General features: G+C 38.3%; 2 protein-coding genes across 4 annotated transcripts in view; both read right to left on the bottom strand.

Moving 5' to 3' along the window:
• Nucleotides 1–77: 77 nt before the first annotated feature.
• slc52a3-2b (solute carrier family 52 member 3-2b) lies at nt 78–4,900 on the bottom strand. Of its 3 annotated transcripts, XM_066683117.1 has the most exons (5): nt 3,332–3,648; nt 2,345–2,510; nt 1,068–2,164; nt 859–982; nt 78–740 (listed from the first exon to the last, which is right to left on the bottom strand). In XM_066683117.1, exons 3-5 carry the CDS (start codon nt 2,096–2,098, stop codon nt 528–530), a joined length of 1,368 nt encoding a protein of 455 aa, XP_066539214.1. In that variant the 5' UTR covers nt 2,099–2,164; nt 2,345–2,510; nt 3,332–3,648; the 3' UTR covers nt 78–527. The 3 variants fall into 3 exon arrangements, with proteins under 3 accessions (XP_066539214.1, XP_066539215.1, XP_066539213.1); XM_066683118.1 differs by lacking the exons at nt 2,345–2,510; nt 3,332–3,648 and adding an exon at nt 4,828–4,900; XM_066683116.1 differs by lacking the exon at nt 2,345–2,510 and having other exon boundaries at nt 3,332–3,647.
• A 2,576-nt stretch (nt 4,901–7,476) lies between these two features.
• Nucleotides 7,477–27,922, bottom strand: part of macf1b (microtubule actin crosslinking factor 1b) — a 31,790-nt gene continuing 11,344 nt past the window's right edge. Inside the window, exons 2-39 of the mRNA XM_066682298.1 lie at nt 26,212–26,274; nt 25,945–26,115; nt 24,981–25,147; nt 24,736–24,895; nt 24,555–24,639; nt 24,227–24,459; nt 23,499–23,618; nt 23,126–23,233; nt 22,807–23,025; nt 22,288–22,491; nt 20,910–21,141; nt 20,296–20,522; nt 20,032–20,154; nt 19,734–19,835; nt 18,807–18,908; nt 18,331–18,495; nt 17,477–17,632; nt 17,098–17,295; nt 16,554–16,682; nt 16,121–16,291; nt 15,454–15,609; nt 15,153–15,359; nt 14,944–15,063; nt 14,600–14,769; nt 14,356–14,515; nt 13,559–13,753; nt 12,808–12,933; nt 12,584–12,727; nt 12,191–12,379; nt 11,977–12,091; nt 11,728–11,894; nt 11,473–11,635; nt 11,185–11,339; nt 10,976–11,050; nt 10,611–10,728; nt 10,361–10,527; nt 10,018–10,135; nt 7,477–9,109 (exon numbers count right to left, since the gene is read on the bottom strand). Coding sequence (XP_066538395.1) covers nt 9,084–9,109; nt 10,018–10,135; nt 10,361–10,527; nt 10,611–10,728; nt 10,976–11,050; nt 11,185–11,339; nt 11,473–11,635; nt 11,728–11,894; nt 11,977–12,091; nt 12,191–12,379; nt 12,584–12,727; nt 12,808–12,933; nt 13,559–13,753; nt 14,356–14,515; nt 14,600–14,769; nt 14,944–15,063; nt 15,153–15,359; nt 15,454–15,609; nt 16,121–16,291; nt 16,554–16,682; nt 17,098–17,295; nt 17,477–17,632; nt 18,331–18,495; nt 18,807–18,908; nt 19,734–19,835; nt 20,032–20,154; nt 20,296–20,522; nt 20,910–21,141; nt 22,288–22,491; nt 22,807–23,025; nt 23,126–23,233; nt 23,499–23,618; nt 24,227–24,459; nt 24,555–24,639; nt 24,736–24,895; nt 24,981–25,147; nt 25,945–26,115; nt 26,212–26,274 — 5,706 coding nt within the window. The 3' untranslated portion in view covers nt 7,477–9,083. The remainder of the gene's footprint in view (nt 9,110–10,017; nt 10,136–10,360; nt 10,528–10,610; nt 10,729–10,975; nt 11,051–11,184; nt 11,340–11,472; nt 11,636–11,727; nt 11,895–11,976; nt 12,092–12,190; nt 12,380–12,583; nt 12,728–12,807; nt 12,934–13,558; nt 13,754–14,355; nt 14,516–14,599; nt 14,770–14,943; nt 15,064–15,152; nt 15,360–15,453; nt 15,610–16,120; nt 16,292–16,553; nt 16,683–17,097; nt 17,296–17,476; nt 17,633–18,330; nt 18,496–18,806; nt 18,909–19,733; nt 19,836–20,031; nt 20,155–20,295; nt 20,523–20,909; nt 21,142–22,287; nt 22,492–22,806; nt 23,026–23,125; nt 23,234–23,498; nt 23,619–24,226; nt 24,460–24,554; nt 24,640–24,735; nt 24,896–24,980; nt 25,148–25,944; nt 26,116–26,211; nt 26,275–27,922) is intronic.

The raw sequence follows: 27,922 nt of genomic DNA, 5'->3' as shown, positions 1-27,922 counted from the left end.
AAACAATGGAAGTACAATGGACAATACAGATAATATTTAAATTAATTTATTGTAAAATATTGTACTTTATGATTACACAGTGCATAGAAAAAACTTAGTTAATCACTTGAAAAGCAACTTATTTAAAAACAACAACAAAAATAACTTAAAGGTGGGGGTACGCTTTAAAAAAAAGGCACAATTTTATTCGTGTCTAAGGTTAACTTCTAGAAATCCACATATGCTTTAAAGTGTTAGTGGCATTACACCAGAATGAAAACAAGGCACGTTTCAAGTATAAGTTACATTTACTTTAAAATATTATGTAAATACAAGACAGTGAAAGACAGTTACATCCATCTATGCGATTGTGTGTCAAGTGTAACAAGTGTCTGCTTCAATCAGTCTTAAACAGTACCTACAGACATTTGAACAAATGTAACTTCAGTATAACAGTAACAGCAGTAGATTTGTTTCACAGAAGTGAAAAATATGCCCTTTGGTGTACATGACCTATAGAGAATAAAATTCTTATTATTCATCAGTGATCACTTAGGGCACTTAGTGTTACAGGGATCCCCTGATTTGAAAAGTCCATACACACTAACTAATGGAAACATCGACATGGCACCAAGCATGGAACCAAGTTGTACAACAGCACCACACCATACCAGGGCACTATGTCCTTCATCTCGCAGGATCACACCAATTATCACCTTCACATAGGAAAGGCTGAGGACAAACACCACCCAAGTTATGACCTATAATAGCAAATTAAGGAGAGACAGAGAGATAGTGATTCACTGTTTAAACTTGCATCAAATTGTAAACACAAGCATTGTTGAAAGGTAATAAACTGGGGTTTTCAGACAGTCTTACCACAAGTGCTGCTCCTATATCATCATGCACAAGTAGAGGGCAGGGACTAAGTGCTGCCATGGCCATGATGTAGGCCCCGAATCCCGTACCAGTCACTGTGAGAATTGCCATCAGAATAAGGGACCTGAAAAGGAAAGAGAAACAAGTCATCAAGATATTCAAAAGCCTTGCAGCCATGTATCTACTCTAAACGTATCATAACATCTCACCTGTTTGGAACAAACATTGCAATGAAGCAAGCCACAGGGTTAGCCACAGCAGCCATGGTGGTTGCCAGGTGATAAGCCTGATTTCCATATGGTAGGCAGGAGTAGGACTGTACTGAGGGGAGGACTGCATTGGTTAATGCATTGACCCAGGCCAGAACCACAAAGATAAAGACTACCTCAGCTCTACTGTAGGTGCCTTTCCCAAAGCTGCTACAGGGTTCTTTAACTGTTTCATCTGTGATATCGAGCATGGGTTTTTGCTCTGGATTAGAGTTCTGCAGAGAAATGCTTACGTCAGCCTTCTTTTTATTTATTCCATCTTCCAGATAGCTCTCACACTTGCGTACTTTAACCACAGCAGGGTAGTGGTTGAGCATCAGGAAAGCTCCCAGGCACACTACCATCATGACACTGAGGAACAGGAAAAAGACCTGAGCAGAGAAGTTGGCTGGCTGATAATGTGCCACCAGGTCACCACTGCTCCCCCAAGTGCTGTTCTCCATGCTAGCATTTGGATAAGCTGTAGCGTTCTTGCATTGGACCATTCCTACACCTTGAATAAGGGCCACTAATGCAGGAATCAGGCCACTCAGACCCTCCCCAATAAAGTAGCTTGTGAGGTACTGAGGCTGGAGTCTCATCATAAAGGGAAGGAAAGTAACAGAAGATGTACAGTCCACCACTGAAAGCAGGAAACTGAGAGACAGTAGGGCCACGCTGTGTAAAGCACCTCCAACAACTAATGTGTGCCTCCAAAGGAAGGCCAGGAGGAAGGTGGCCACAATTCCCACCGTCACGATTGTGTAAATGACAGGTCGCTCGTCCAGAGCCCCTGGCTTGAAGCGATGCATGAGTGTGATGAAAAGTGGGCCAATATTGGCCAACTGGATGATGACAGTGAGGTAGGAGGGTAGGACCCATTTCTCAGGAAGTGAAGGTACAATCAATGGGAGCTCCACCCACATCCCATTGATGGCAACCCATGATCCAATGCCAAAAAGGCAGGCTAACACATGAGTCAACAACACCATGATGAAGATGATTAGACTTTAGATAATTCAGCTTTTAATTATCCAAAAGGGAGTGCAGAAGTTAATCTGAAACATAAACACAAGATTTTTCTCATCAATGTTATGGCTCTGTTAACATTCTTATGATTATCTTTAATTAGCTGACTGCAATTATAAAACCAACACTCAAAATTATGAATCTGGAAATACTGTCAGGGGAATCCCTATTCATCATGTACATTTCATGTGATCCAATGTTCTGCTTACATTACCACAGTTCCAGACTCTTAGGAACTCAAGGGCTACTCTTATGAGGGGAAATTCCAACTAGGAGCAACATGTCAGAATTGCCCTTAAGTCTCAATCTTGACATCATAAACAAGTGGTCTTGGTCTCATCTTGGTCTTGACTGAATTTGGAGTCGGTCTTGAAACTGTTGGTGAGAGAGTCCAATGTATCTGTGTCAAGTAATGTTCATTATAAACACACCATTTGGGATGTTCTCTTTCAGTAACCACGTTTGCTTAATTGGAAATGCTGCTATGATGTTTCCACATTTAATAATATGCATGGAAGGGATGCTGTTGGTTTATATTATGTTTTTATATTAGTTTTAGAAAAGAAGGGACACAAAATCATCTCCATTGTTTGTTTCCAAATGTTTTATTGCCTTAGCTTGAATAAGACTATAATATAAATATACTTAATACATTTTAGGTTGTATAATATTTATTGTAATATTTTACAAAATACATTATTTTATACAATACTGTTTATTAATATATCAAATATTAAATATATGGTAATCAATGTACAATGTATAAGTACAGGCTAATCTTGAAAAAAAAAATTCAAACAATACCTGTACATACTCTAGATCAGTTTCCCTGACCATGACCCTGACTGTCGTCCTGCACTGCCCTTCCGGGTCAGGCAGAGGTAATGTGACCGTTTCCTTACAAACCCGACCGATGTAAAACTGACCTTCCACATAAGTTCATAATTTCGGTATAATATCCACGATAGGGTGATGATTAAGGAAGCAAGAGCCATTTCACGTAAGTGTGCCGGAACACTTCCTTCTCATTCCATTCATTCATACATTTATTCAAATATATTTCCTCCATTCCATTACGTAAGGTAAAATAATCAGAAAGCACATGCTCCAAAATCACCACTATAGGCTGTGTATCTACAATGTCCTTGAAATTCTTTTCAGCTTTAATACATCACACACAAACACTCACAACTTACCTTGTGCTAGTCTTGCCAGTAGACTGCTTCCTATTTCATTGAGTACATTCTGAATACAATGTGTAGTTACATCAGGTAATGTGTGAGTCTTTTTTCCTCCTAGAGTTCCAGAGCACTCTTTCTCTCCCTGTCCACCTGACTAAGGACTGACCACGCAGGCGTAGACCCCCTGTACGTCTCACACTACATCTCTAACCGATGGGAGCAAATTGAAAGACACAGCCATGTGCGCTAGCCAGGGAGCTGTGAAGTAGCAGGGAATAGAGGAGGCAGACTGATGACGTAGAAAGACACCTCCCACACTACCTCGTAGCCTTGTTTAACTCCCAGGCCTGGCTGCCTAAACCAGTCCAGGAAAACAGTCCACACAGTTTCTTACGGGAACAAAAAGGAAATCAAAATTACCTTTCTCCCAAATTCAGATTTTGTCTTATTTCTGAGGTTTATCTCTTTATTTTAAACCAAGAGCAAAACAGAAACAAAAGAACAGGACAATGAAATCCCCCCAGATCCATTGAAGTTTTACAATTTCTTGGTACTTGGAATTCTGCTGATGTGTCAATTTTCTTAATAATTCCGTTTATTAATTTATTATTCCGTTAATGTAATCCGTTGGGTTGATGTGTGCAAACTTACCAAAAGTTCTCTATACTAGTGAAAATTGGAGTCATATACAACACAATTATAGCACAATAATTTTGCAAAATGAAAAGAGAAATAAACCTACAATTCTGTAAAATTGTAAAATAGATTATCTTACAAAATTAATGTTAATTACTGTCTGAGGCATCAGACAGCAGATATATAACCATTTCATTTAATATCCATATAATATCCAGCTTTAAGAGAGTTTAAAATTAGTCTGTTTTATATAATCACACCAGTTCTGAATTGAGAGATTCACCACAAACAAATTACTATCACTTTTTAAAATCATGCTTAAATACTAATAAAAATAACACAATTCTATTATATTGACTCGATATTTGTCTACTCCTTCACCAGTTTCCTTTCTAAATGTGATTTTTGTATCTATTTATTCAAGCAAACCTTAACATATAAACATCTTGTTGTCTGCAACCTGAGACAAACTTCAGAGTATAAAGTATGGTATAGAGTTAAGAGGCAGTTCTTTGGCCTACAGTGGGCCTTAAGGGCAAATGTACATCCAAATAATATAGATGCACACTAAAAATAGAAATTCTAACAAAAAATATAAATGTGCAGAAAAAATATAGATATTTTTCTGGATATTGTTCTGGAAAGGACAACATTTTCAATATGTAAGGATTAACAACAAAAAAATGTGACAAATCAATAAATCAAGGCACTAACTAGAGGTGGCATTTAACTTAATGACAGAAAATCCCACAAAGTATTTTGGGTTATGTAATAGGAGGCCATGCGGGGAATAAAAAGTGGCTAAAAAGCAAAATCTTTCCACCACTACTTCTTTGAGGAATTTAAATATGTATAAAATAAATAAAGCCTCTTACCTGTCATTAAATTTCCACTCAAAGTGCCCCACAGCATCTGGTCCACCGTGAGATTTTCTGTGAATCTTTCTGTGTGTTTGGCCTTGCTCAGGCAGAGCACAGTCGTATTTAATAAAAAAGAGGAGGGGTCCAGATACCAGTGGGCTGCTCTCATGATGCAGTGTGACTAGCAGTTCACAGAGGAGAGTCTAGACTTAGAGCTAAGACGGAGTAAGAGTGGGGGGAAAACAGTGTATTCTGGGTCTGATTGCTTGCTCTTGTTGGAAGGACAGTATGTTTAAATAAACCAAATTTTAGACAGTTTTACCCAGAGCCTTTGATTTCTATGAGTCAGATTAAATATGGTCAAAATTTCAGGGCAGCTAAAGTTGTTTTGGCTCATGTTCCTTTTGATTTCCTTTGTATAATATATTTTTATAATGCCAGTTTTGCTTGTTGTTGTCCACCTCCAGATCTGATTTCCCACATGGCCTTAAACTTTCAGTTAATCCAAATGACAGAGTACTGGGTTACTTCGCCTACTCTCTTGCATTATTTTTAATTTTTAAATATTATTTCTGATACCCAAACAGTAAATTACCTTTTTCAAAAGCAAGGTTTTAATAACAGACGTAATGAATCTTCAGTTAATTTTGTCAAGGTGTTTTTTTTTTTTTTTTGTCTTTGACCAAGGAAAATTCCAGACTTCTTGGAGCCTTTATTATTCTCTATTGTCTGCGACAGACCTTGGCTTCATGTAAACATTTTATTCAGGGCATTAAACTGGTTTACTATCGCTGGTGTATTTCTTTAAGTTTTCCAGGGCAAGAGTCATGGACACTGCATTCTTGCATTTGGGTATTTGTCCTACATGGCCATATTCAGCAAACTTTTAAAACAAAATATAGCTATAAAGAACAGAAGGACATTTGGTAAAGTTAAAGGGAACAATTCAAGGCCAGAGAGCCACTCTACAACTGTTCATTCTTATAACCTTCTTGGCGCAGACAAAAATCAGAACTGTAGATATATTAAACTATATTTTATAGCTCCATAAAATAATTAGAGATATCTGTAAAATTATTATGACTAGTCAGAACTATAATTGTTGATATCACAATTTAAATTATTACTAGTTCTATTTACATTTTCACTAGTATACATATAATTACAGATATCTACAATATCATTTTTACTAGTACAAATGACATTGCTGATATCTACATTGCAATTCATACTAGTAAGAATTCTAGTTTGAGATATCATTTTAGAGCGATCATTACATTTTACAGCTATGAAACCTTACATATCTCTAATGCATATTTTTACTAGTAAAACCTTAATTAGAGAGATCTTTATGCCAATCCTTTCTAGATTTAAATAATTTTTTCTTGATATCAAGAATTCAACTTACACATGTGAAAATTCAATTGTTACTAATAATGTTTACTAACAAGAATCTTACTAGTAAGATTTCAATTTTCACTAGTTAATATTGAGTGTCTGATATCAAAAGTTGAATTTTACTAATAAAATTTTAATTTAAGATATCAACAATTAAATTTCTACTAGAGAAAATGTAAGTTCTGATATTACCAATTAAATTCTTACTAGTAATAATTCAAGAGAATCCCTATTCATTTTAATGGGGGAAATATTTTTGCTGGTAAAAAAATCAATTCTTGATATCAGAAATAAAATTTAATTTCAAAGTTAATTTTTAATTTCAGAAATTTTATTTTTACTAGTGAAAATTGAATTTCTGATATCAAGACTTTCATTTTTACTAGTAATGATTAAATTCCTAATATATAGTAAGATTTAAATACTTACTAGTAAATATAGCTTTTTTAGTAGTAACAATTGAATTTTCACATGTGCAAATTGAATTCTTGATATCAAGAAAAAATTATTAAAAGCTAAAATGGCTTGCCATAGACCTTGAATTAGCATTTTTACTAGTCAGAATTCAATTATGGATATGTGGGCCACAAATTTTTACTTGTCCGAATTGCATCTTAGATATCTGAGATTACATTTATACTAATAAAAATATTGTTGGCGATATCTCTAACTGGAGTTTTTACTAGGAAATATTTGTAAATAATGTTGAGATGACATTAAAGCAATTCGTTTACCAGAAACCAACAATATAACATTTTAACATTAATTTTCAAAGTTTTTGAACATTTCTAAGACCAAGCACCTTAATATTTTATCAGCCAGGTAGTCTATGCTTCATAGAGGAACAGGGCATCTGAACTAACAAGATGGGTGTACAAAAGATGAATAAATGAGTGGACATTACCAAAAAGACCCAACTAAAACCATTTGGGCTATAAACGATTTGATCTTTTAGCCTTTGTATATCACGCTGTCCCACTGCATGGATATCCTTATATTCCCCCCTCCCAACAAATATATAATATTCAATATTAATTAAAATCTTAATTATACACAGTATACCTTTACTACACACTTTAGTTCTCTTGATATCTTCATATCCCAGAAATTAAAAATGTGCCATTGACATTTATTTACAGATTACATATAGGCCTGCGGGAAGTTAAAGACCAGCTCTACACTCTGAAAAACATTCACAAAACACATTAAAGACAAGATTCTATAAAAACTTTATTTTACAAGAGACATAATATTAGTCACGTTCCTCTAAAATGACATAAAAGTAACCGGTACTGAATACATGCAATGTTTTGACGTCACCAGAAAGGTGCATAGCCAGGGCAAAAATCTTTCCAGTGTTTGGATGAAAATACAGCACTAGAATACTTATGTGTAAACATTCATTTTTGTATATATTCTCATTGTCAGACCCTTCCTTTTCCAATGGACTACTGTTCTGTCTGACATGTCCTGTTTATGAAATGCTGTTAATGTTATACTCTTGAACATTCAAAACTCATAGACCAGCAAGAAAGACACACAATATTCAACATGAACCAAATGCTAAAACCAAGCACCTCCATGTAGCAGGGCCAAAACTCAACATTCACAAAAATATTTAAGGCAGAAAATGAACAAACAATATGGCCCTGAGCAGGACACAATGCAAAAGCAGATCAAAAAGACATCTTTCCATTTGGCTCAAATGTGTGTTGGACAGTTCATATGTTGCTAATCTCATGGAGACCTACACTTTCAAATCCTCTTAGGGAGACACTTATAGATACAGTCGACTTGATTGTTCAAAATCAAATAATTATATACAAACCTATATGTGCATATAAGCTGAAAATTACACCAATAAGTTTTTAACACAGATAGAGACCAAAACAAAGCAGTTTTTTTTCATGTTCCGAGAAACCTCTATATTGGAAGTGACATGTACCTTTACTCAAGTGTCATATTACCTGTCTAAAAAGGATAAATCTGGATAATAGCTTGAATGGTCTGACTCTCCAAACCTGAGGAAATTCTACAAACATATATATCAATAAAAATGTACATTAAAAGCAGTTATTACAATTGTAAAACACATCATATAGAAGACATGGATTCAAGCCTTAAGGCAGTTTAATGAGGTCTGTTTGTTTTGGTTTGCATCACTGCAGGGCAGCTCTATCTAACTGAATTAGCCACTGGTGTGTGTGTGTGTGTGTGTGTGTGTGTGTGTGTGTGTGTGTGTGTGTGAGATAGAGATAGAGAGAGAGATGATATGAAGAGACTTTAAATAAAGGTGTAGAGAAGGCATTAGCATACTTGCTACCCATAATTTAACCCTCACACAAGGCCTCGAAAGACAATTATGGTTATGTACAGACTATATTACAAGACTAAGTACAGTCTTGTAAAAAGCATTTTATAAGCAAACGTATTTGGGATTTTTCTGGAGGCATCATGCAGGTAATACCCATGCAGAATATTCAAACACTTGCTTGTAAAATTTCTTGTAACTGACAACATGGGAAACACTGAGTACATTTTGCAAAACAAATGTAATGATAAAAAATCAAAAGCTGACCAATCAATGGTGTTTATTATGAGCAAAAAAGTTGCATAATTTCAGAGCCAAGTGGATGAAATTCTTGTCTAACTGCTGGTAACAGTGACCTCCCAGAAACTGCAGAGAACTTGGAGGAACGTCAGGAATCTCGGCAGCCAGGGTGCATGAGGAATGGGTGTGTGGAATATTCCGATCCAGTCTGTGTGCCCACTTTGACACTGTGTGCCATTTTTGGCCTGTACCTCTTTCTTGGTTCTCAGTGCAATGAGGGTCCTGAGTCCTGTTGCTTTCACATAAAAAGCAGAGGGAAGATTCATGTAGGAGCTCTCTCAGCTTCTTCTGAGATATACAAAGAAAAAAATATATGAAAACAATGGTGATTAGGAATGCAGGTTGTGTCAAAAATGTGCTGAAAACTGCACTGAAAAACACTGGTGTAGGCATACAATGCACATACCAACCAGAATATATTAAAGCAAACTGCTCAGTAATGTCGCCACATTTTAAGAAAATAGTGTATGCATTTCAAAGCGGATTTCTGATAAAACCCTTTGAAAATCATACTTCCTTTACAAAACAGCTTACAAGAATATGATCAAATACATGAATATCCCATTAATAAATAGCAATTATCTTTTTTCATTCACCAAGCAATAAAGTTCATTAGTAATTAGTGTTGCTAAGCAGCTGAGAAATTATCTATGAACAGCAGAGGAGACTTTAAATACTTGGCATATAACATTTTAAAATGATGATTATTCATTCATTGTCTGTAACCGCTTATCCAGTTCAGCGTCACGGTGGGTCCAGATCCTACCTGGAATCAAGGCTGGAATACACCCTGGAGGGGGTGCCAGTCCTTCACAGGGCAACACACACACACATTCACTCACACCAACGGACACTTTTGAGTCGTCAATCCACCTATCATTGTGTGTTTTTGGACTGTGGGAGGAAACCGGAGCACCCGGAGGAAACCCATGTGGACATAGGGAGAACACACCAACTCCCCACAGACAGTCACCTGGAGCGGGAATCGAACCCACATCCTCCAGGTCCCTGGAGCTGTGTGACTGCGACACTACCTGCTGCACCACCGTGCTGCCCCAAATGATGATTAGTGCTTTCTTTTGTGTAGAGAGAATTTTAGAACAGCTTTGAATATAGTTTAGCCATTTACATTTTAGAATTGGAACTGTTTTATTGAAGAATGTATAAAATGCATGACTAAGGAAACTTTAACAAACCTGAGGGTGAGGGAGTGTCATCGTCTCCAGCTGTGGTGAACTGGTCTGTCCCTAATGCAGCTATAGAGCTCCTGGGCCGAATGCACCGATCCCCAGAGAAACTTCTGCGTAAGAGTGCCTGCAACAGATTAAACCTAAGGCAGTGAGTGCAGTACATTCATTCATTATTTCATACATTCCTCTTATTTCATATGTACATGTTTTTTATACAGTATACACCTTCTGTAACTGCTTCATAATTACAGTGGGTCTAGAGGGTGTAATTAATTGTCAGTTATAACTCTACTGAATAAAAAAAAAAAAAAAAACCATTATCTTTTCCAAAAATATTAGTCACACTGACCTTACGAGTTAAGGGACTACTAGGAGCTGAAGCACTACTGTATAAACTGAGGCTGGAGTTGGACCTGCTCACTGTCAGCCCCTTTGTGCTCCCTCTGTGCCCTGAAGCATCGAAACTCCCAGGTGACAGATACTTCTCCTTTATCTTCAGGTTCGTCCGACCTTTCACTAAGAGAGATACAACAGTCAGTCTTTCTAAAAAAATCAATGAGGTTGTGAGTTTGAAGTAGCACTGTTGTAAAAGGTTTCACCTCTGCAAGGGTCGTTCTTGACAAGAAATTCATCAAGAGCCGTCCATCCACCACCAACTCGTACCATGAGCGTGCTTCGTAAAATACGCACCATTCGTAACTGCTGAGAGTCTCCAAACTGAGGACAACACCACAGTGTAAGAAACATGGCAAGATTTCTTATCCTAAATTAAGATTACACTTGATACAATATGTGTCAGCTTATGATCAGTAAACATTGCTGACACAGGCACATATACATTACTTTTTCTATTTTTTTTCTCTGTATTAATAGTTTTCTATTTCAAATAAAACCTATAGATGAGGTTAGGATATTATTTTGTAATATTATTTATATAACAATAAGCACATTAATTTAGTCTTACCCTGTAACGATTAGCACTAATCTGCTCCACCTGAAACCTCTTTGGGCAGTTGCACTGGGAAACTTGCCGGCTTAACTGAGAAGAGAAATCTGTTAGAGAAATCTCTAAAACACATGGAATAACAAGAGAAACCTCAGACTCTACAGACCAGTGATGTATATTTTTCAGGGACAGAAAACAGTAAAGAATTGAAGCAATCTCTAACACACCTCTTCATTGATTTGGTCTGCATCTAGCGTTCTTCTGTAGGGATCTCGGCTTGGATGGAGTGCACTCACAAACTCATAGTAGTCGATGAATCCATCACCATTTACATCAAAGATGTTTGCAACAGCTGTCATTTCCAAGGAGTTGGTAGGGAATTCTATCCACAAACAAGTAATAGACGTAAGGGACTAACACATCATGAACTATAGTGTTATTTAGATATGATTGCAAACCAAATACAGATATGATGAACCACAATTATTTGAGGATGTAGGTAGCTTAGTGCTCACTTGATGCCAGGACACTGTCAATGAACTCCTTTTGTGTGATTCTGCCATCCTGATCTCGATCGATGCTTCGAAAAACATCTAAAATCCGAGACTTGAGGTGACTTATCCACTGCATGTACCTTTTGCGCCAGATGTTAAAGTCAAAGTTGGCAAACTCCTCCAACTGTGAAAGAATAAAACCATTCACACCTCATGACATGGATTTAATGCTGATTATATATTTTACACTAATAAAAGCACACTGAAATTAATAACCTCCTTGAGTCTCTGCTGGTGCTCTTCCAGTTTCTTCTGTCTGTTGTGAGATAAGAGCCAGAGTTTCTGCCACTGCTTCACCAGCTGACTGAGCTGAGGTGTGTGAGGCTCCAGTCTGTCTAGGGGCAATGGAACTGGAGCCTGGGGTTTCAGTGGGCCTCTTCTTTCTATATAAACAATGAAGCCCCAGAGTTAGGAATGTTCCTGATATTTCACAACATGTAAGTGAGTTTTATAAATCTGACTTACTGCTTGGGATCCTGTGGCTTGGAGACACCTGCTGCTTAGGGGTCGGCTTATGTTTGCAGGCCTTTGTTGCATTTTCAACTTCAGGCACCTTTCTCTTCATCTCATCCATAAAAACCTACAACAAAAAAGTAATATATTGCAATCATTGGTTTATTTCTCAAATGTAAAAAAATCAAGCGATGGGATTTACTTGATGCTGAGTTAGCATTATTACAGTATGTTGGACGATAAGTTCTGCTGTCTCCTCTATGTCTTCTGGAAGAGCTTCCTGTTCCCTAAGGTTCAGAGAATCCTCAGCAGAGGTGATCCAGTCCAGGAGACACTGTACCTCCTCCCTTTCATTCTCCAGAGTGGACAGCATGGCCTGGATCCTGTCGGCTTGCTGCTGTGCCCAGGTCTGGACCTGAATCACAGCACAGATTCATACAATCACATGTAAATATATGAGTGCAATATATTAAACCCAATTATTTTGTTTTCTTAACACCTGAAATATGAGATATTAAAGTATATAGTTCTTCCAATTTAAAAATCATGTTACAAAAAAAAGCAATTATTAAATAAATCTGAGTGGATGACAGCAAAAATCAACTCTGTGCTGACTGACCTCCTCATAGCGAGTCTTAGTGATGCTGATCCAGGACTTTATAGTGATCACAGAGTCAGGATGGCAAGAGGACAGAATCTGCTCTCCCAGAGATTGTATTGAGTCCAGCTGTGCCTGCTGACCACTCAAAGATCTTATTGACTCCTGTTCAAATAATGCATAAATATTACTCTTAAACTGCCTTAAATGCAATCTTCTCTTCCTGAGATATACTCTCTAAATACCTGGATCTGGGTGCGAATTGTCAGGAGGGCCTCCTCTTCTTCTGGAAGTGCACCATATTTCAGAACTCTCTCAGTGTTTGCAAGACCATCAAGGAATGAATGAACCATTCCATCAAACTCCTCAGCCTGCAGTGATTCAGGAAAATGAGACCAGTCATTTTCACATGTATTGAGTATAACTTCACATATTTTAAGATGGGCCATCATTTATGTTGAAACTTATGTCGAAGTTATGAATACAGCGGCCAGTATGTCTTCAAAACTATTTTTATAGTAGTCACTTCAATTTAATATTATGATTCTCCTTGGACTATTGTTTAGGTTCACACTCTAGCTGGATTAAGCAGGTTTAAAACCCTGTAGCCCACCAGTCCATCTATAATTTATAAAGCACACATCACACCAGGGGTGCCCAACTCCAGTCCTGGAGGGCCAGTATCTAGCAAATTTTGGTTATACCTCTGCTCACACACCTAAGTTTAAGGGGTGTGTTTTAGCAGAGCAATCACCAAACTTTGCTGGATACCGGCCCTCCAGGACTGGAGTTGGGCACCCCTGCATTACACCATCTAACAGTGAAAATAGACAACCAGAGGGTGGTGGAGAATTCTTAACACAGCAGAACCCATGATAATGTTATATTAATAGCTGCTGCTCTGACACAAGTGTTTTAGGCACTGAAGTGTTGTTGGAAACTCATATTTCGATTTAATATAAGAGGGAATTTAATATATATTAAATGGGCCTGTACCTGCTGTAGTGCTGCTTCCAGTCTGGCCTGTTTGGATACAGACAGTTTACACACAGCCTCCCAGCGGACCTCCAGTTCCTCCATCTGCTCCTGGAGCCAATGGGCATCAGCAGTGCTACCACGGGTCAGATCCCTCACAGAGCGCTTCAGAGTTCGGATACAACCAGCACGCTTCCCCAGCTCCTTCTGAAACACCTTAAACACAGACCCAGGACAAAGTACAAATGATGATTATTTACCTTTCTTTCATCCAGTTTTCTGTGTTTTGCAATATTACCCAGTATTCTTTTTCTTTTGGCTATCTGCATATTTGTACAGTACACTGGGGCACTTATATACATCTTGAGAACATCTGTATATTGACATATTTACTATCTGCACTGTCTATGTATCTGTTTTATTTTTGACCTGTATAAATATATTCTCTAATTTTATATAGATATATTTATTCCCAATTATTCTTTTTAGCTATCTGTTCATAATGAATGCTTGTAATGTTTACTGTTGCAAATCATGTTGCTGTTAACATCTAAATCAACAACCTGGGATCAGTACAATTTTATCTTTCTTTTTTTTCCCCAAAATTTTATAGAACTTGCTCAGCAAAGAATTCCACCTTGTTCTCTTAGGCCCATGTAGACTGTCTCAAAAATAAAAGGCATTGGCCTGTTCAGTTATTTTATGTATTTCCTCCAAAAAAACATATCTTATCTTTAAGTGGTCCGGACCTCTGATTGGAGGAATGATTTGAGATTGATTTTTATGTGTTGCATAGACCTTAACATTCAAAAAAGTACCTTGTGCTTGTCAATCAGATTATTGACAAGGTCCTTCTCGCCACCAACAGGCACATCTTCGGCGAGCTGAGGCTCTGCTCTGTAGAGCCAATCATTAAGAGCCTGCAGGGCATCAGTGAATCTGCCTGAAAACAGCAGTGCCTCCTCCAGTTTATGTTGTCTGTAGAAAAGAAACCATAATATATTGGTCAACATTGCAACCAGCTGAGACTGTATTAATAAGATTCCCTTATGGTTGACTCACCGCTCTATAGACTTCCCACTGATGGTGTCCCACGTGTCTCTGAGCTCAGACACCATGTTTTCAAGATGCTGAGTGTCTGAAGGACTCTGAGCTTTTTCTAAAAGTGATCGACCACTCTTTAAGCAGGCCTCATACATCGGCCTCTTGGAGCGGAACAGTTTCTGGAATTCCTGCAAACACAAAAATATGACGTTTTGTGCTTATTATTAGTCACTGGCTGTATGTATTTCTTAGTAACCAGCTTTTTGTCTTTTGTGTTCTAAAGAAGGAAGCTTCGTTGCAGAGATTTGTTTTGTCATGATATATGCTTAGTCTATTTAATGTTACTTCTGAGGCCATGTTACCTTCTGCTCTGTGAGCTGTTGTTTGATCTCTTCATGTGACACAGCTATTTCTTTATGTGTGTCCAATGTGTGCTCCACCTCCGTCATCCAGTCTATCAGCAGGTGCCAGGATTCACTGAACTGCAAGGGTGTTATACACAATATAGCTGATCTGTTACTTGTTCACAGTGCACCTTGTTCATTTTCAGCTATGCCAGGAGTTTACCAACCTGTTTCCCTTGTCTTCTTACGTCTTCTAAGGCTTTGCCTCTCTCTGTGGCGTGCTGATGTAGCTTCCTGTAGCGATCTTGCACAGTTATCACCAGGTTTTGCATCACATCACAGTCTTCTTTCCGGCTAAGCTCTGATAGCTGTGAGGCAGCATTCTCTACACAGGTCGTCTTCTCTCCATATGAGTGGATCTCACTCACCAGCAGCTGGGACAACAGAACAGAATATATAATAGGAACATTTGTCTGTAAAGATCAGAAATACATAATCAATTAAGCACAAAAACACACACTGAATTACCCTGTGTTCCTGAAGCTGAGTGCTGATGGTGTCAAGGACAATGCTGGGAGCAGGCAGAGCACTAATGGACTCTTCGCACTTTGCCATTTTGGTCAGCAGGTCTTGGATATTACTGTTAAACTCCTTAGCCAATCCAAGTCCTTCAATCAACTTAGCCTGGTGAATAGAACCATAGAAATGAGGACAAGCAAATAAAAATCTATATAAGAAAAAAAGAATTATATAGTTAATAGGACTGGCCCCATGTTTCACCAAAATATGTACATTTTTGATTCCATAAATTCCTCATTAAAGGGCACATATCCTACATTATACTTTCCTTTATTTTATTCTTCCAAAGTCCGATTTTAACACTTTTAACACAATTTACAGTCATCCTATATTTTTGCATGAATAGTTTTCAACTTCTTTATTCCTATCTGCATTTCTAAGAAATATATAAATGAACTTTGTTCTAATTGGCTACCCAGTATTGTGCCTGCTTCAAAAGGAGTACACTTAATTTCAGTGTCAGTTTGCAGGGAATATATATATATATATAATGTCACATAAAATAGTTTCCACTGCTGAACTCCATGGACTGAGAACTGACATGTAATTTAATAATGTAATTTAAGAATATTTCATGATATGTGAGCTCTGACTTAAAGACTAAGCCTGTTGTCACCTTGCGGTCTTGCATTTTTGCATAGACAGTGCTCCACTTCTGCTCCAGAATGCATAAACTGTGCTCAGTGCTGGAGCCGCGGGCCACATTGCTGCCCTCTAGCATCCTGTGTACAGCATTGCGAACATTGGTATAGGTGTGCAGTTTAGAATCCATCTCATTACACAGCTCCTGTGACACAGAGGAGAGTAACTTTTTAGTGAATCATTAATTTCAATAAATATTTAAGAATTGTTATGAAATATGTAATATCCTTAATGAAACATGCATATTTAAATTAACATTAATAAATATGCATGTTTCATTCAAGATTATGAAGCATGCATATTTCTATTCAGATTAATAACATTAATAACACAGTCGACAGATTTGAATCTAATAATAGGCAGCATCTGCAAGTTTCATTTTTCATTCTGACTGCCTGCAGCATTACCAGATGAGCACTAAGCCTTTCACCAGCAGAGTCAGGCATCCCCCACACTGTCTTACTGGAGGACAGTCGAAGGTCAGTGTGCTCCAGCCACTGCAAAAGATCTTGGATCTCCATAGTTACATCCTGAACCTGTGGGAGAATAATTAACACCAGATTTTAATATTTAAATATTAAGACCCATGTACAAGCATGATGCAAAGCAAAATAACAGTCCAAATGATTTTTTTTACAACTAAGAATGTAGCAAATAATATTTATTGTGCAACATGGCTTTGTATTCTCTCAATGAACCAGCTTATGGTCCTAAGAGTTTGTCACTTTCATGTTTAAAATAGGTTTAATACAGAATCGCTGGCGCATCCAGGCTACTATTAGTGCAATGGCTGTTTTATAGTCCAAAGGAGAATACATTGTAGAATACTTTCCCCATTTTTACACTTACAATTCATTTCTGCAATGTATTATTAATTTCAGTCATCTTTTTTGGGACCCCATTCATGGTGAAATCACAGAGAGTGTGATTTGTGTGTTTTTTAGTGGTCACCTGACTGAGGTTATTCTCCAGCTCCAGCTGCCTGCGCTCTGTTTCACAGCGCACAAACTCCCAGCGCTCATTCAGCTCCTCCAGACGAGGCTGCAGCCCATGAGGACTGTCTCCTCCTCCGGTCTCCAGCAGCTCCCTGCCAACTCGCTTCAGAGACTCCACAGTGTGGACATGGGACATCACATCATTACGTAGCACCTGAACATAGACAAGACAATTAATTTTTATCTCTTCAACAATATGCATTTTACAGAGGCCTGGAAATAATTTATTAATAAAAAATGTGATTTATTGTAAAAAAGCTAAATTATTGTAAAATTCAAATAGGGTATCTAAGCCACCATGGCTAAATAATGCATATTTGTTAGCCTTTGTATACCTTGTGCTTGGCAAGCTCTATCTCACAAGTCTGCAGGTCAATGCTGATTGGCTGAGACCCTTGTAGCAATTCAGCAGTGTGGGACAACCAGGCCTGCAGCTCATCAAGATTGTTCTGAAACTGTCCCAGTCCCAACAAAGCACACTCCAACTGATGCTGCTCAAAAACAAATACATCAGAATCACCAAAAATTCCCTAAAATATTACTCTACTCTACATGCTTTAAATATATTTTTCAAAGGTACTTTACAACAGTGACATCCCATGTAAATATAGCATGAAAATAGATTATTTTTGGTATTATACATACAATATACTGCAGTGGTTCCCAAATTTGGGTAGGAGGTTGGTTGTGTGGTCAGGGGATTAGCAAGAAATGTGAATGTGTCTAGTCAGCCATAGTGAAATCCTGAACACTCAGTGGTCCATTTTTGAGTAAGCCTCTAGTGGTGGAGCTAGAAAATATTCTTATTTACAAAAGAGGGGCCTATAGAAATAGTTTGGGAAACACTGAAATATTTATTGTACTTTTTCAATGCACTCCCTTTATGGTTAACTTCATAAAATCATTCATTTGTGAACCATACAGACTAGAATACTGAGCTAATGAGGCCTATACACAGTAGGCCATTTATAGTGTATAAAGGAACTTTATGCACAAGATATTTAATATTGTTTTGTGTTTTTATGCCAAAATGTAAAACTATCAAGTGAGGTGAAAAAGTAAATGCAATAAAAAAAATTACCTGATCAGTTAATATTACTTTGTAATTTGGGTTAATGTAGGCTCTAAAAAGCTACAATATGTTTAGTAGACCTGGAAATTACAGCAGTATGATCAGACTGGAACATACTTGTCTGCTGACAGTTTCTGATTCCAAGCTGTCCCAGCGCTGCCGGAAATCACAAAGTGGAGAGACAGATCCCGGGCGCTCAGAGCCCAGAGTGAGATGACACACAAAACGATGGTTCAGACTCTCAATCTCAATCTTCTTCTGATACAGCTCCCTCTTGAACTCCTGAGGAAACAGGGAAAAGCAATGAATGTCAAGTTAGAGGTCACCTCTGCTTGTCGTAATTATCTATGTAAAAGGTAATCCTTCTATTCATGTAAAAGAAATAAATAAACACCTGTAGACAAACAGAATTACACTACTTAGAACTTGACATTGCCAAGCGATAAAAAAAAAAAACATTTTCTGAAGCACACTGTATACATAATATATTTTTGTTGTTTTTGTTATCTTTTAAAAACTGAAACCCTTGATGTGTGACCTGACAGGTCCTAAAGGAGTGGTAAACATTTTGTATTAAAGTCTGTAAGTCTGACCTTCAAGTCACACAGCTGTTCTCGGACAGATCCCAGGTCAGAGCCCACTACAAACTCTTCAGTGGACTTCAGCTCTGCAGACTTGAGCCACTCAAACAGTCCCTGAAATAAGCGTGAAAAGTAATCAGTACTCTTCAGGAAACCCCAGTAGTGACAGAAAGTTATTTCAATCTTTGTTCAATAATCTTTTTTTCAATGATCCATTAAGTTAGATACTAAAGTAGATTAATTGTACTCCACATCTCAGGTATGAAATTCGTCTATAAAAGTTTTAAATTGTATGGAATCACTGCACAGTTGCTGTCACATTTCAGTAACATTCAAAAAACAAATATTTTTGTGGTTATCATTGCAATTTTTACGTATCATTGCTGTCAAAAGAAAAATATGTATCTCCAAAATAGTGACTTTATAGTAGAAGGAAAAATCCTTTGTATCTTTTAGAGGAAGTCCAAGTATTCCAAGTAATTTTGGAGCATTTCTACTGGTCCATTCATCGTGACATTTTCACACAGTGTGAAGGACATCTGCTGAGTAAAAAATGTAGTAAACCAAAAATCAACAAAGATACATGTTTTACTTTGGACAGCGAAAATATCAAATTCTCTTTTAAAAACACTAATCCTGATATATATTGAAAGGATATAGTAATATGAGCCTTGAAACGAAATGTTTATCTCAGGGAGAAGCTCATGTTAAAGGAACCCCTGGGAACTAAATCCCTTCTAATGCAAATATAAAGTCTTAACTGGAGCACTGCTCTTGGCAGGCATATCACATTAAATGATATGTAGCACAGTAAACAGAGACTTACTGTATGATTGTATATTCTGTATTGTTTAATACCTGATCTTAACTGCTTAAAACTATATTTAAACACCCTGAGGCCAAACAGGTTGTATGATGTATTTCTCTGTATTCACTTACCTGCATAGTGTCCTGATAACTCAGTGCCAGCTGTAAGGATTCTTCTAACTTACTGTGGCATTCAGTCCAGATCTTACTTAAATTATTCCACGTGCAGTAGAGCTTGGAAAACAAGAAAAAAATCATCATTAATTATAAGGCAATTTTAACTTGCCATCTAAGAACAAGAAAATCCCTGAAAATATATATAAAAATATATCTGGGGTTTTCTTGTACAGTGACAAAAAGTGTTAGTAATTCTTTTTTAGTTTTTTAGTTTTAGGTTTTAGTTTTGGTTATATTATTATAGCCGACTGACCTCATCTAGGCTCTTTGTAACCTCTGGCTTGTCTGTGTCTCCACAAGCTGACATGAGCTCCATGCCCAGAACTCCAAGTATGTCCAGTTCTCCTTGGAGTCCATCTATGTCTTCTCTCAGTGTCTGAGGTGGTGGAACAAATGATCAGAAGCAAAATTCTGATAGCAGTTCAATTTTGATTCCAGCTACGGTTATTTATATGTACAGAGTATATTTATTTCAGTTCCTTGCTGTCACCCTCCATTCCCCTATTTGCCACATTACCTGCATGGTTTCCAGGCTCTGCCGGATGGTCTCAGAGTCAGATCTGCTGGAGTTGAGATCCAGAACAGCCTGCTGGGCATCGTTCAGCCCAGCATTCATGTCACTTACATCACTCCAGAACCTCATGGCTAGATCCAACAAGTTGAGCAGCCACTTCTCCTTCTCCTGAGCCTGTGTATGAGCTGCCTGCCACTGACTGGCCAGACTGTTGACTCGCACCTGAATAGCTACAGTGAGCAGTTTTAGAAATAAAGTACACACAGTAAGACCATTCTGCAACTATTCACAGTTCTTCCTTTAAGAAAAAGAACACTTTGCATTGTCTATATTTGCATATGTTCTAACTTCTGCTACATGAATAAATGTATCTGTGTATATTGCTACTTAGCATTAATGTCTCAACACAGTGAAAATATAATATAATTCTCTTAATGTAAACTTAGGAGTAGTGAGAAGCCCTCACTGATAACTGACTTCAATGTCCAGTAACACCTGAATTAGTCTATTACACATACACAGTATTTTGTATAATTACATATAATTTCCTTAGCAGTTACAAATAACTTGACAACACTGTTGCTCATGATTATTAACTCCTTAAGAAAACAGCCCACCTGTGCTGATGGAGTTATCTCCTGCTGCTTGAGTGTTGGTCAGAAGCTCCTCAGCCTGAGAAGCCACGCTGCTGAGGCTCAGCTCCACTTTGGAGAGTTCAGCAAGAGTGTGCTTGTTGTCCTGCAGCTCCTCCTGGATGCGTGGGGTCAAACCCTGTAGAATAACTGTGGTTTGCATGTGGCTGTGCAGTCGCTCCAGGCTTTCTGCTATCAGACTCATCCTTTCATTCAGCTGCAGGGGGGAGACGTAAAATGGTTAAACCGAAGTTACATGTACATATACATACCACACTCACTTTGGCAAGAAGGGGAACACTGAAAAACACGGGCTGGAGTTCTGGGTGGCTTCAGACCCTGGGGTGGGGGTCTGGCTTGAAGTTTCATTAGCTGAAGTCAGGAGAGGATTTTGGGCATTGTCCTTCTACAAAACTGTAGTTATTTTTAATGAAATGTGAAAGAATGTGCTATTTTCTGCATTTCACACATCATAGCTTATTTCATAGCTTCATTAACTATGCACATTGGTGCTTCAGTGTTGGAGATAAAAAACATACTTTTTTTCACAGATACTGAGCACTTGAATAAACCAGACTTCATATTTGTACCTTCTTAGTTGCTGTTAAACAATGGACAGCTCTGTACTTTTATTTGTGTATATGCCAGAATAAAAGGGAGACTTACTTATGACTAGAGCTGAACAATTTGAGCAAATCTAATTTAGATTTCTCTGACAATGACTTCAAACTCTGTTTATCGTTAATAAAATAAGGTCTGTTATTTTTGGCCAAGGAGACGTAGTACATCTACCGTTTAGGCTTGAGGCTTAAACACTGCTAAAGTTTATAATATTCCAAATATTTACAAATGCACTCTAAATCCTTGCACGCTTTTAAATAACAATTTTGATATATAAATAACTTACAATATTTATATATAAATAATGGAGCATTTCCCAATTTTCCATTTGTGTATATACAGTACCAGTCAAATGTTTGGAAATGTCTCATTCAATGGTTTTCTTAGTTTTTTATTATTTTCTACATTGTAAATGAATATGGGAGACATTACAATAATGAAGGAACACATATGGAATTTTGTAGTAAGCAAAAATTGTTAAACGAACCAGAGTATGTTTTATACTTTAGATTCTTCAAAGCAGCCACCCTTTGCTTTGGTGTCAGCTTTGCATACTCTTGGCGTTAGCTTCATGAGGTTGTCACCTGGAATGTTTTTAAGTGGACAGCTGTTGCCTCGTCAAGAGTGAATTTGAAAAACTGCTTGCCTTCTCAATGTGTTTGAGAACATAACTTGGGTTGTGCAGAGGTAGGGCTGGTACACACACACACACACACACACACACACACAATAAATATTATACCTGTGTGTAGCGTGGCAGAGACTCCTCTAGCACCGAGGCAGCTTCTCTCACTCTGTCTCTGATAGTCTGGTGCTGCTCCTCAGCCTCTGCAGCTTTCTGGCAGTAGCGTTCTGCCTGGCTGGGGTTCAGGTCAGACAGACGCTTGGCCAGCATCCCCAGTCTGGCTACCAGGGGTTTATGCTCAGCTATAGACTCCCTTATATCCTGTGTGGAGAAAACTGATGAGCATCATTTTTGTTTATATATATAAAACATTTACATGGTGTGTTTAGATAGTGAGAATTTATGAGACCACATTCATATATTACTTATTTCATCTGTATTCCCATTCATTAAAGGCAACTGCTGTGATTGTAAACATTCAGAGAAGAGTAAGTGTACTCATATGGCCTCTGAAAGGATGACCTAATGGTGAACTGCTCATTTACTGAAAAGAGAGATCCAAAACAAAAGCATGGCGGTTTAAACAGGAAGGAGGAACAGAAATGGCCTGCAGTAAAAAGGCAGGGTTTTCAGCACCTGTAAGAGCTCCTGTTGTTCTTTAAAAGCCTCGTAACTGATGGTGTTGAGGGCAAGTTTGCTCATAAGGGCTTTGGTTTCCTGTAGCCATGGTAACACCTCAGCATAGCCCTCTGAGAACTGGGACAGGAGCGACTGAGCGTGCTCCAGCTGCAGCACCACATGGGAATTCGTACCAGTGGTAATCTGACACTGCTCCTGCAGAACGTCTAGGCTTGTCTAAGGGAACAAACAATTGCTGGATTATTGTGATCCCATTACTGAACATTTACAGGTCTTTAGTTTAAAAAACACACTTAAAGAACAGTATGAATGGTACCTGCAGACCTCCCAATTCTCCTTCCTCGCTATATGCCTGTAAGAGTTCAGAAATCTTCACCATTTTTTCTATGTTAAACCTGTGCTGTAGAATCTCCACTGCAAGTATCTGTGGACAAAGAAAACCCACATTATTTCTACTCTGCCTTAAATATTTTAAGACGAATGAGTGAATCTCACACACAAACACATAAATAAAAAGATATATATATATAGATAGATAGATATAGATATATATCTTATATATCTTATCTATCTATCTATCTATCTATCTATATATATATATATATATATAAGCTATAGAACATATTCTCTATATGTCAAAATAGAGGGACATCCTGTTTTAGTATCGATTCACATAAAAAAAAACTCACTTTCTGCTCATATAGCTGGGTAGCAATAACTTCAGTGTCTAGAATGATGGCTTTGAAGTTCTCTAGTCCCAGGGCTGCAGCTCTAAACCAGGCCAACTCTTTCTCAACTGCCTGTTCCAGCTGCCCAATAGGAATAATAAAGATTATAAAAATGAAAGATAGAAAAAGGATTATCAGTAGATGACATCACACATGTAGTTTCAAAATTACCAATAATTTTACAGTAAAACAAACAAAACAACAACAACAACAAAATAAATAAACATTTTATAAACTGAGTACTACAGAATTCAAAGATTTAGTAAATCTAATAATACAAATGTAAAAAGTAAACATAAATCCTTATATCCCAAATAAAAAAAATAAAAAATTAGCAAATAACGTCTCATTATTTATATTATGTTTCATTAATTTAATTATTTCATATTCGTTATGCAAGTGATATATTTTTTTACTTGTACGTTATACAGGTATACATTTCATTGACTCGTTTCAGCTTCTTTTTTGGGGGGGAGACTGGCTTTTAATTTTTCTGAATAACCTGTACAAATTTTCTGTTCCTTTAAAGCTACACACCCCCTTAGGCCCACACTGTTGGAGCGTCCCCTGCCAGTAGAGGAATAGGCAGAATCACATGACGTTTTATCAGATCTTGATTTCCTCAAAGATAAAAGATTCAAGTACTGCGTATCATGTTGGGTAAATGAAATACTAACAGATCCTCTTACCCTCTGTCTCTCAGCGGCACACAGCACTGCATCCCCAGACTGAGCAGGGCCCAGCAACTCTCTCTCGATTCGGCCCAGCCACAGGTGCAGGTCCTCCTGGCTGGAAGTGCATCGACTGGAAGCCTCCAGGGCCTGCTCCAGCCTCTGAAGCACATCAGCACTGCCTAAACTCAGCACAGAGTAACGAATCCGCAAACTGTCTGTCTTCTCCTGAACCAGCTGGGACTCCTCTTCTAAATGAATATGACATAATTAAAGTTGCTATTAAATATGTTATCACCTAATCAAATGTAACAGGGTCAATCAAAATCACAAGAAGAAACGATACCTGAGACATTCTCCATGAGGTCATGACTGCATTGTTGAAGTTTCCCTAAGTCAGCACTCCTTGCTTTTATCTCCTCCATTACTACCTGGAGGCCAGAGAGAAAAAGAAACGAATAAGACACTGAAAATGAATATATTCTATAGAGGACGTTTCTGCATTGACAAATCCATTCTGTGGTCACCTTGGCTTGTTCTGTGGCCTCCTGGAGATGGAGTATTGCTCTCTCTGCAGAGCGGAGCTCAGCCAGGTCCTGTTCCACTGAAATGAGCCATTGGTGAAGACTATCCATTCTCTCCTGGAAAAGCTGAGCCCGGGGTAATATAAGCTCCAAACTCTGTCTCCTGTCACAATAATATAACATTAGTCATGTGCTCTTTCAGGAGCTGAAAACAGCAGTTTATTCTGAAACTAATAAACAATTCTGACCTGCTGTCAGCTTCCAAGAGTAGAGCCTCCCATTTAATTTTGAGATGGTGAAGCTGAAGTTTAGCTTTTTCTCCTTCTTCTCCCAGTATCCCTTCTACAAAGCATGGGCCCTCCAGCATCATGGTCTCCATGCTAGACCTCCTTTCCTCAAGAAGACGCTGCAGAAGCTGTTGGACAGATTATCCACTACTTACTCAATGCACTGGCAATGTCCTATACTCATACGCAATACTTCAGTTACATTTACAGTATTAGGCAGATGTACAGTTACAGCACACAGTTTAACTATGTTACAGTTATTGCTTAATATAGTGTTAAGAGTCCTGCCTAAGGACTGGTAGAGTATGGTGTTCTTGCCTTGGCTGGGAATTAAACCCCAGTCTCCTATAGCAGAAGGGGTAGTTAGATTTTACAATTCTGCAGTTGTATTTAAATGAATCTATTTTGTAATTCACCTAAACATTCTCAAAGATCAACAGTTTTCCCTTGAAAGAAACTGTCATTTGGCTAATGCACTGCTGTTGCTTATCTTGGAGAATCTGCACATTCCCCGACATGCCTAGTCCTTGTTTTGTGACACTGAAGTCAAAGGTTTGTCTCATGTGTCAAGACTTCATTGTGGTTATCCAGGCATGGTTCACCTCACTCTCTGTGCTCACAAAAGGAGCTGATTCAGACTGAAAGGTGAAAAACTTCCCTTCAGGAACTGTATACAAAAGTGTTCAGGGGAGCATTGTGAGCATGAACTTTCGTTATTCACCCTTCAGTACAAGGCCAGTTTCAGGAAAAGGGTGTTTTAATACACTTTGTTGGCTCTGTTCACTATCAAGCCTCTACAATAAAAAAAAAACACAAATTCAAAACACTTCTAAATACACCCTTGTCCATCCTAAAATGACTTGGTGGGATGAATGAACTGTACAGTATACTGAACAGTATATTGAAACCAGAGTTCTGAGCGTACCTTCTGTTCTTGCAGCTGAGCTTTCACCACTTTAAACTCAGAGGAGGGAGGCTTTTGATTTGCTCTAAGTTCTTCAATCTCACACACCCACATCAATAATGTCTGGAGATTTTGCTGGAACGTCTCAGAATCCACAAACTCATCTTTCAGAGCTAAAGCACTTCTGGCACCCTTGAATGAACAAATGATCATATAATTCACAGCGGTCACATTCAGAGACCAAAGTATATCTTATTTTCAATATGGGAAAAATGAAATAATTGGCACCTTCAATCTGTCCAGACTTGTTCGGTCTTGTTCTAAACTGGACTGACCACCACTGGACTGCAGCTGCAAAGCAAATGTTATGTACACGATAAGTGCATTCTGGCTTTTAATTTTTTAGAGTAACCTGCAAAAATTATTTTTAAAAACTTTTTAACATCCCTTCAGAATGTATTTTCCTGGTAAAAGGAAAAGAGCAGAGAATATCAGTGAAGTTGAAAGGTTCAGGTACACCCCATGGAAATTACATTTAAAACAGCATAATATTATACAGACTGACATTGATGCTAAAAAAAAAGCATCCTAAATCTCAAACCCAGAACCGAGTTTTAAATAAAAAACTTGTTGCTTAAAATATTACAACCTCTGCTAATTCCTCTGCTGCTCCGGTGAGGATTCTAACAGTCCTGGTCACAATTGGATCACCGCCCTTCTGTCCAGGAGGAAACTCTGTTACTTCCACAATCTCAGTCACAATAGTCTCTGTTACTTCTGTGACCTCGGTGACTTCTCTGGAGCTCAGAGTTTTCCAAGACCATGGGCTTCCAGAGTCTCTTCTCTGAAGGCTGGCTCTTCTCTCTGCAGTTCCGCAGTGGCTCAGTGGAGATCTCCTGTATTCGGGAACATTAGTCCTCCTGGGCAATGACCCATTGTACGGGGTTTTGGCCGGGGAAGGTGTGCTTCTCCAAGCATTATCCAAAGTGCTGGTGGTTGTGACAGTAGGAGCAGGGGAGCTCCTGTTTTTGTCTGGCGTGGGAACTTGTGCAAGTTCCTGGTCAACATTGTCCACACAGTCCGCAAACTCTTTCGTCCTCTCCTCCTTAGGAGGTTCTGGGAGAGGCCATTGCCGCTGCCGCTGGTAGCACTCCTTGAGGAAGTCCTCATTTGACCTCACTTGCTTGGACTTTTGACCCAGGCAACTAGGTCTGCTTATGAGGTTACCCATAATCCTTTAGCCCAAGGGTGAATAAAGGGGTGAGGTAAAAGAAGGCCCCTGGGGCATGCATGCAGATCTCACCTCAGCTGCCTAAAACACAAGGGACTCAAAGTGAGTGCAATAGAAACTTAACAGCAGGCATCACAAACCCTGTGCTGTAATCTTTGAAGACAAAAACATATTCAGGCAGTACTAATATAGACCACACATTACAAATCTCAATTAAACCTCCCCCTTTTCTTCCACTTTTCTGGCCATTCAAAAGCAAACAAAAGTATCTTGTAGAAAAGGTAGCACAAACTGAGCCTCTGTTCTGCGCCACACCATATGCATATGCAAAATAAAGTGGCGGTTGATTGTGATTGTTAGTGCACTAAGATATGGACATTACGCTGCAAGTTCGGGGCATAGAAATGCAAGTGACAGGCCTTTCTATGAGGGCACTCTCCTCCAGGATGCCAACTGCTCACCCTGGTTGCCAAAACTAGTGTCTCCTGCCAGGACCGGCCCCAGGATGGGAAACCATTTAGGTCCTGATCCCTGGGAAACCATTTAGGTCCTGATCAAATATGACAGGCATAAAAATGCTGCTACATTTTCTGCTTCTTTTCATCTTTTCATTTTTTGGTGAAAGGACATGCATAAAATACTGCAGTATTCTAATAAAATCAGACTAAGAGCTGTTAATGTCATTATATAGTACAAGGTGCTAAGAGTCTTGGCTATTGCTAGCGTAGATGATGACCATAGTGAGCCTGTAGACAGCTAATATTTATT

This window comes from Hoplias malabaricus, chromosome 10 (genome assembly GCF_029633855.1).
Source record: "Hoplias malabaricus isolate fHopMal1 chromosome 10, fHopMal1.hap1, whole genome shotgun sequence".
Lineage (NCBI taxonomy): Eukaryota > Metazoa > Chordata > Actinopteri > Characiformes > Erythrinidae > Hoplias > Hoplias malabaricus.
This window is presented reverse-complemented; position numbering and strand designations above follow the sequence as displayed.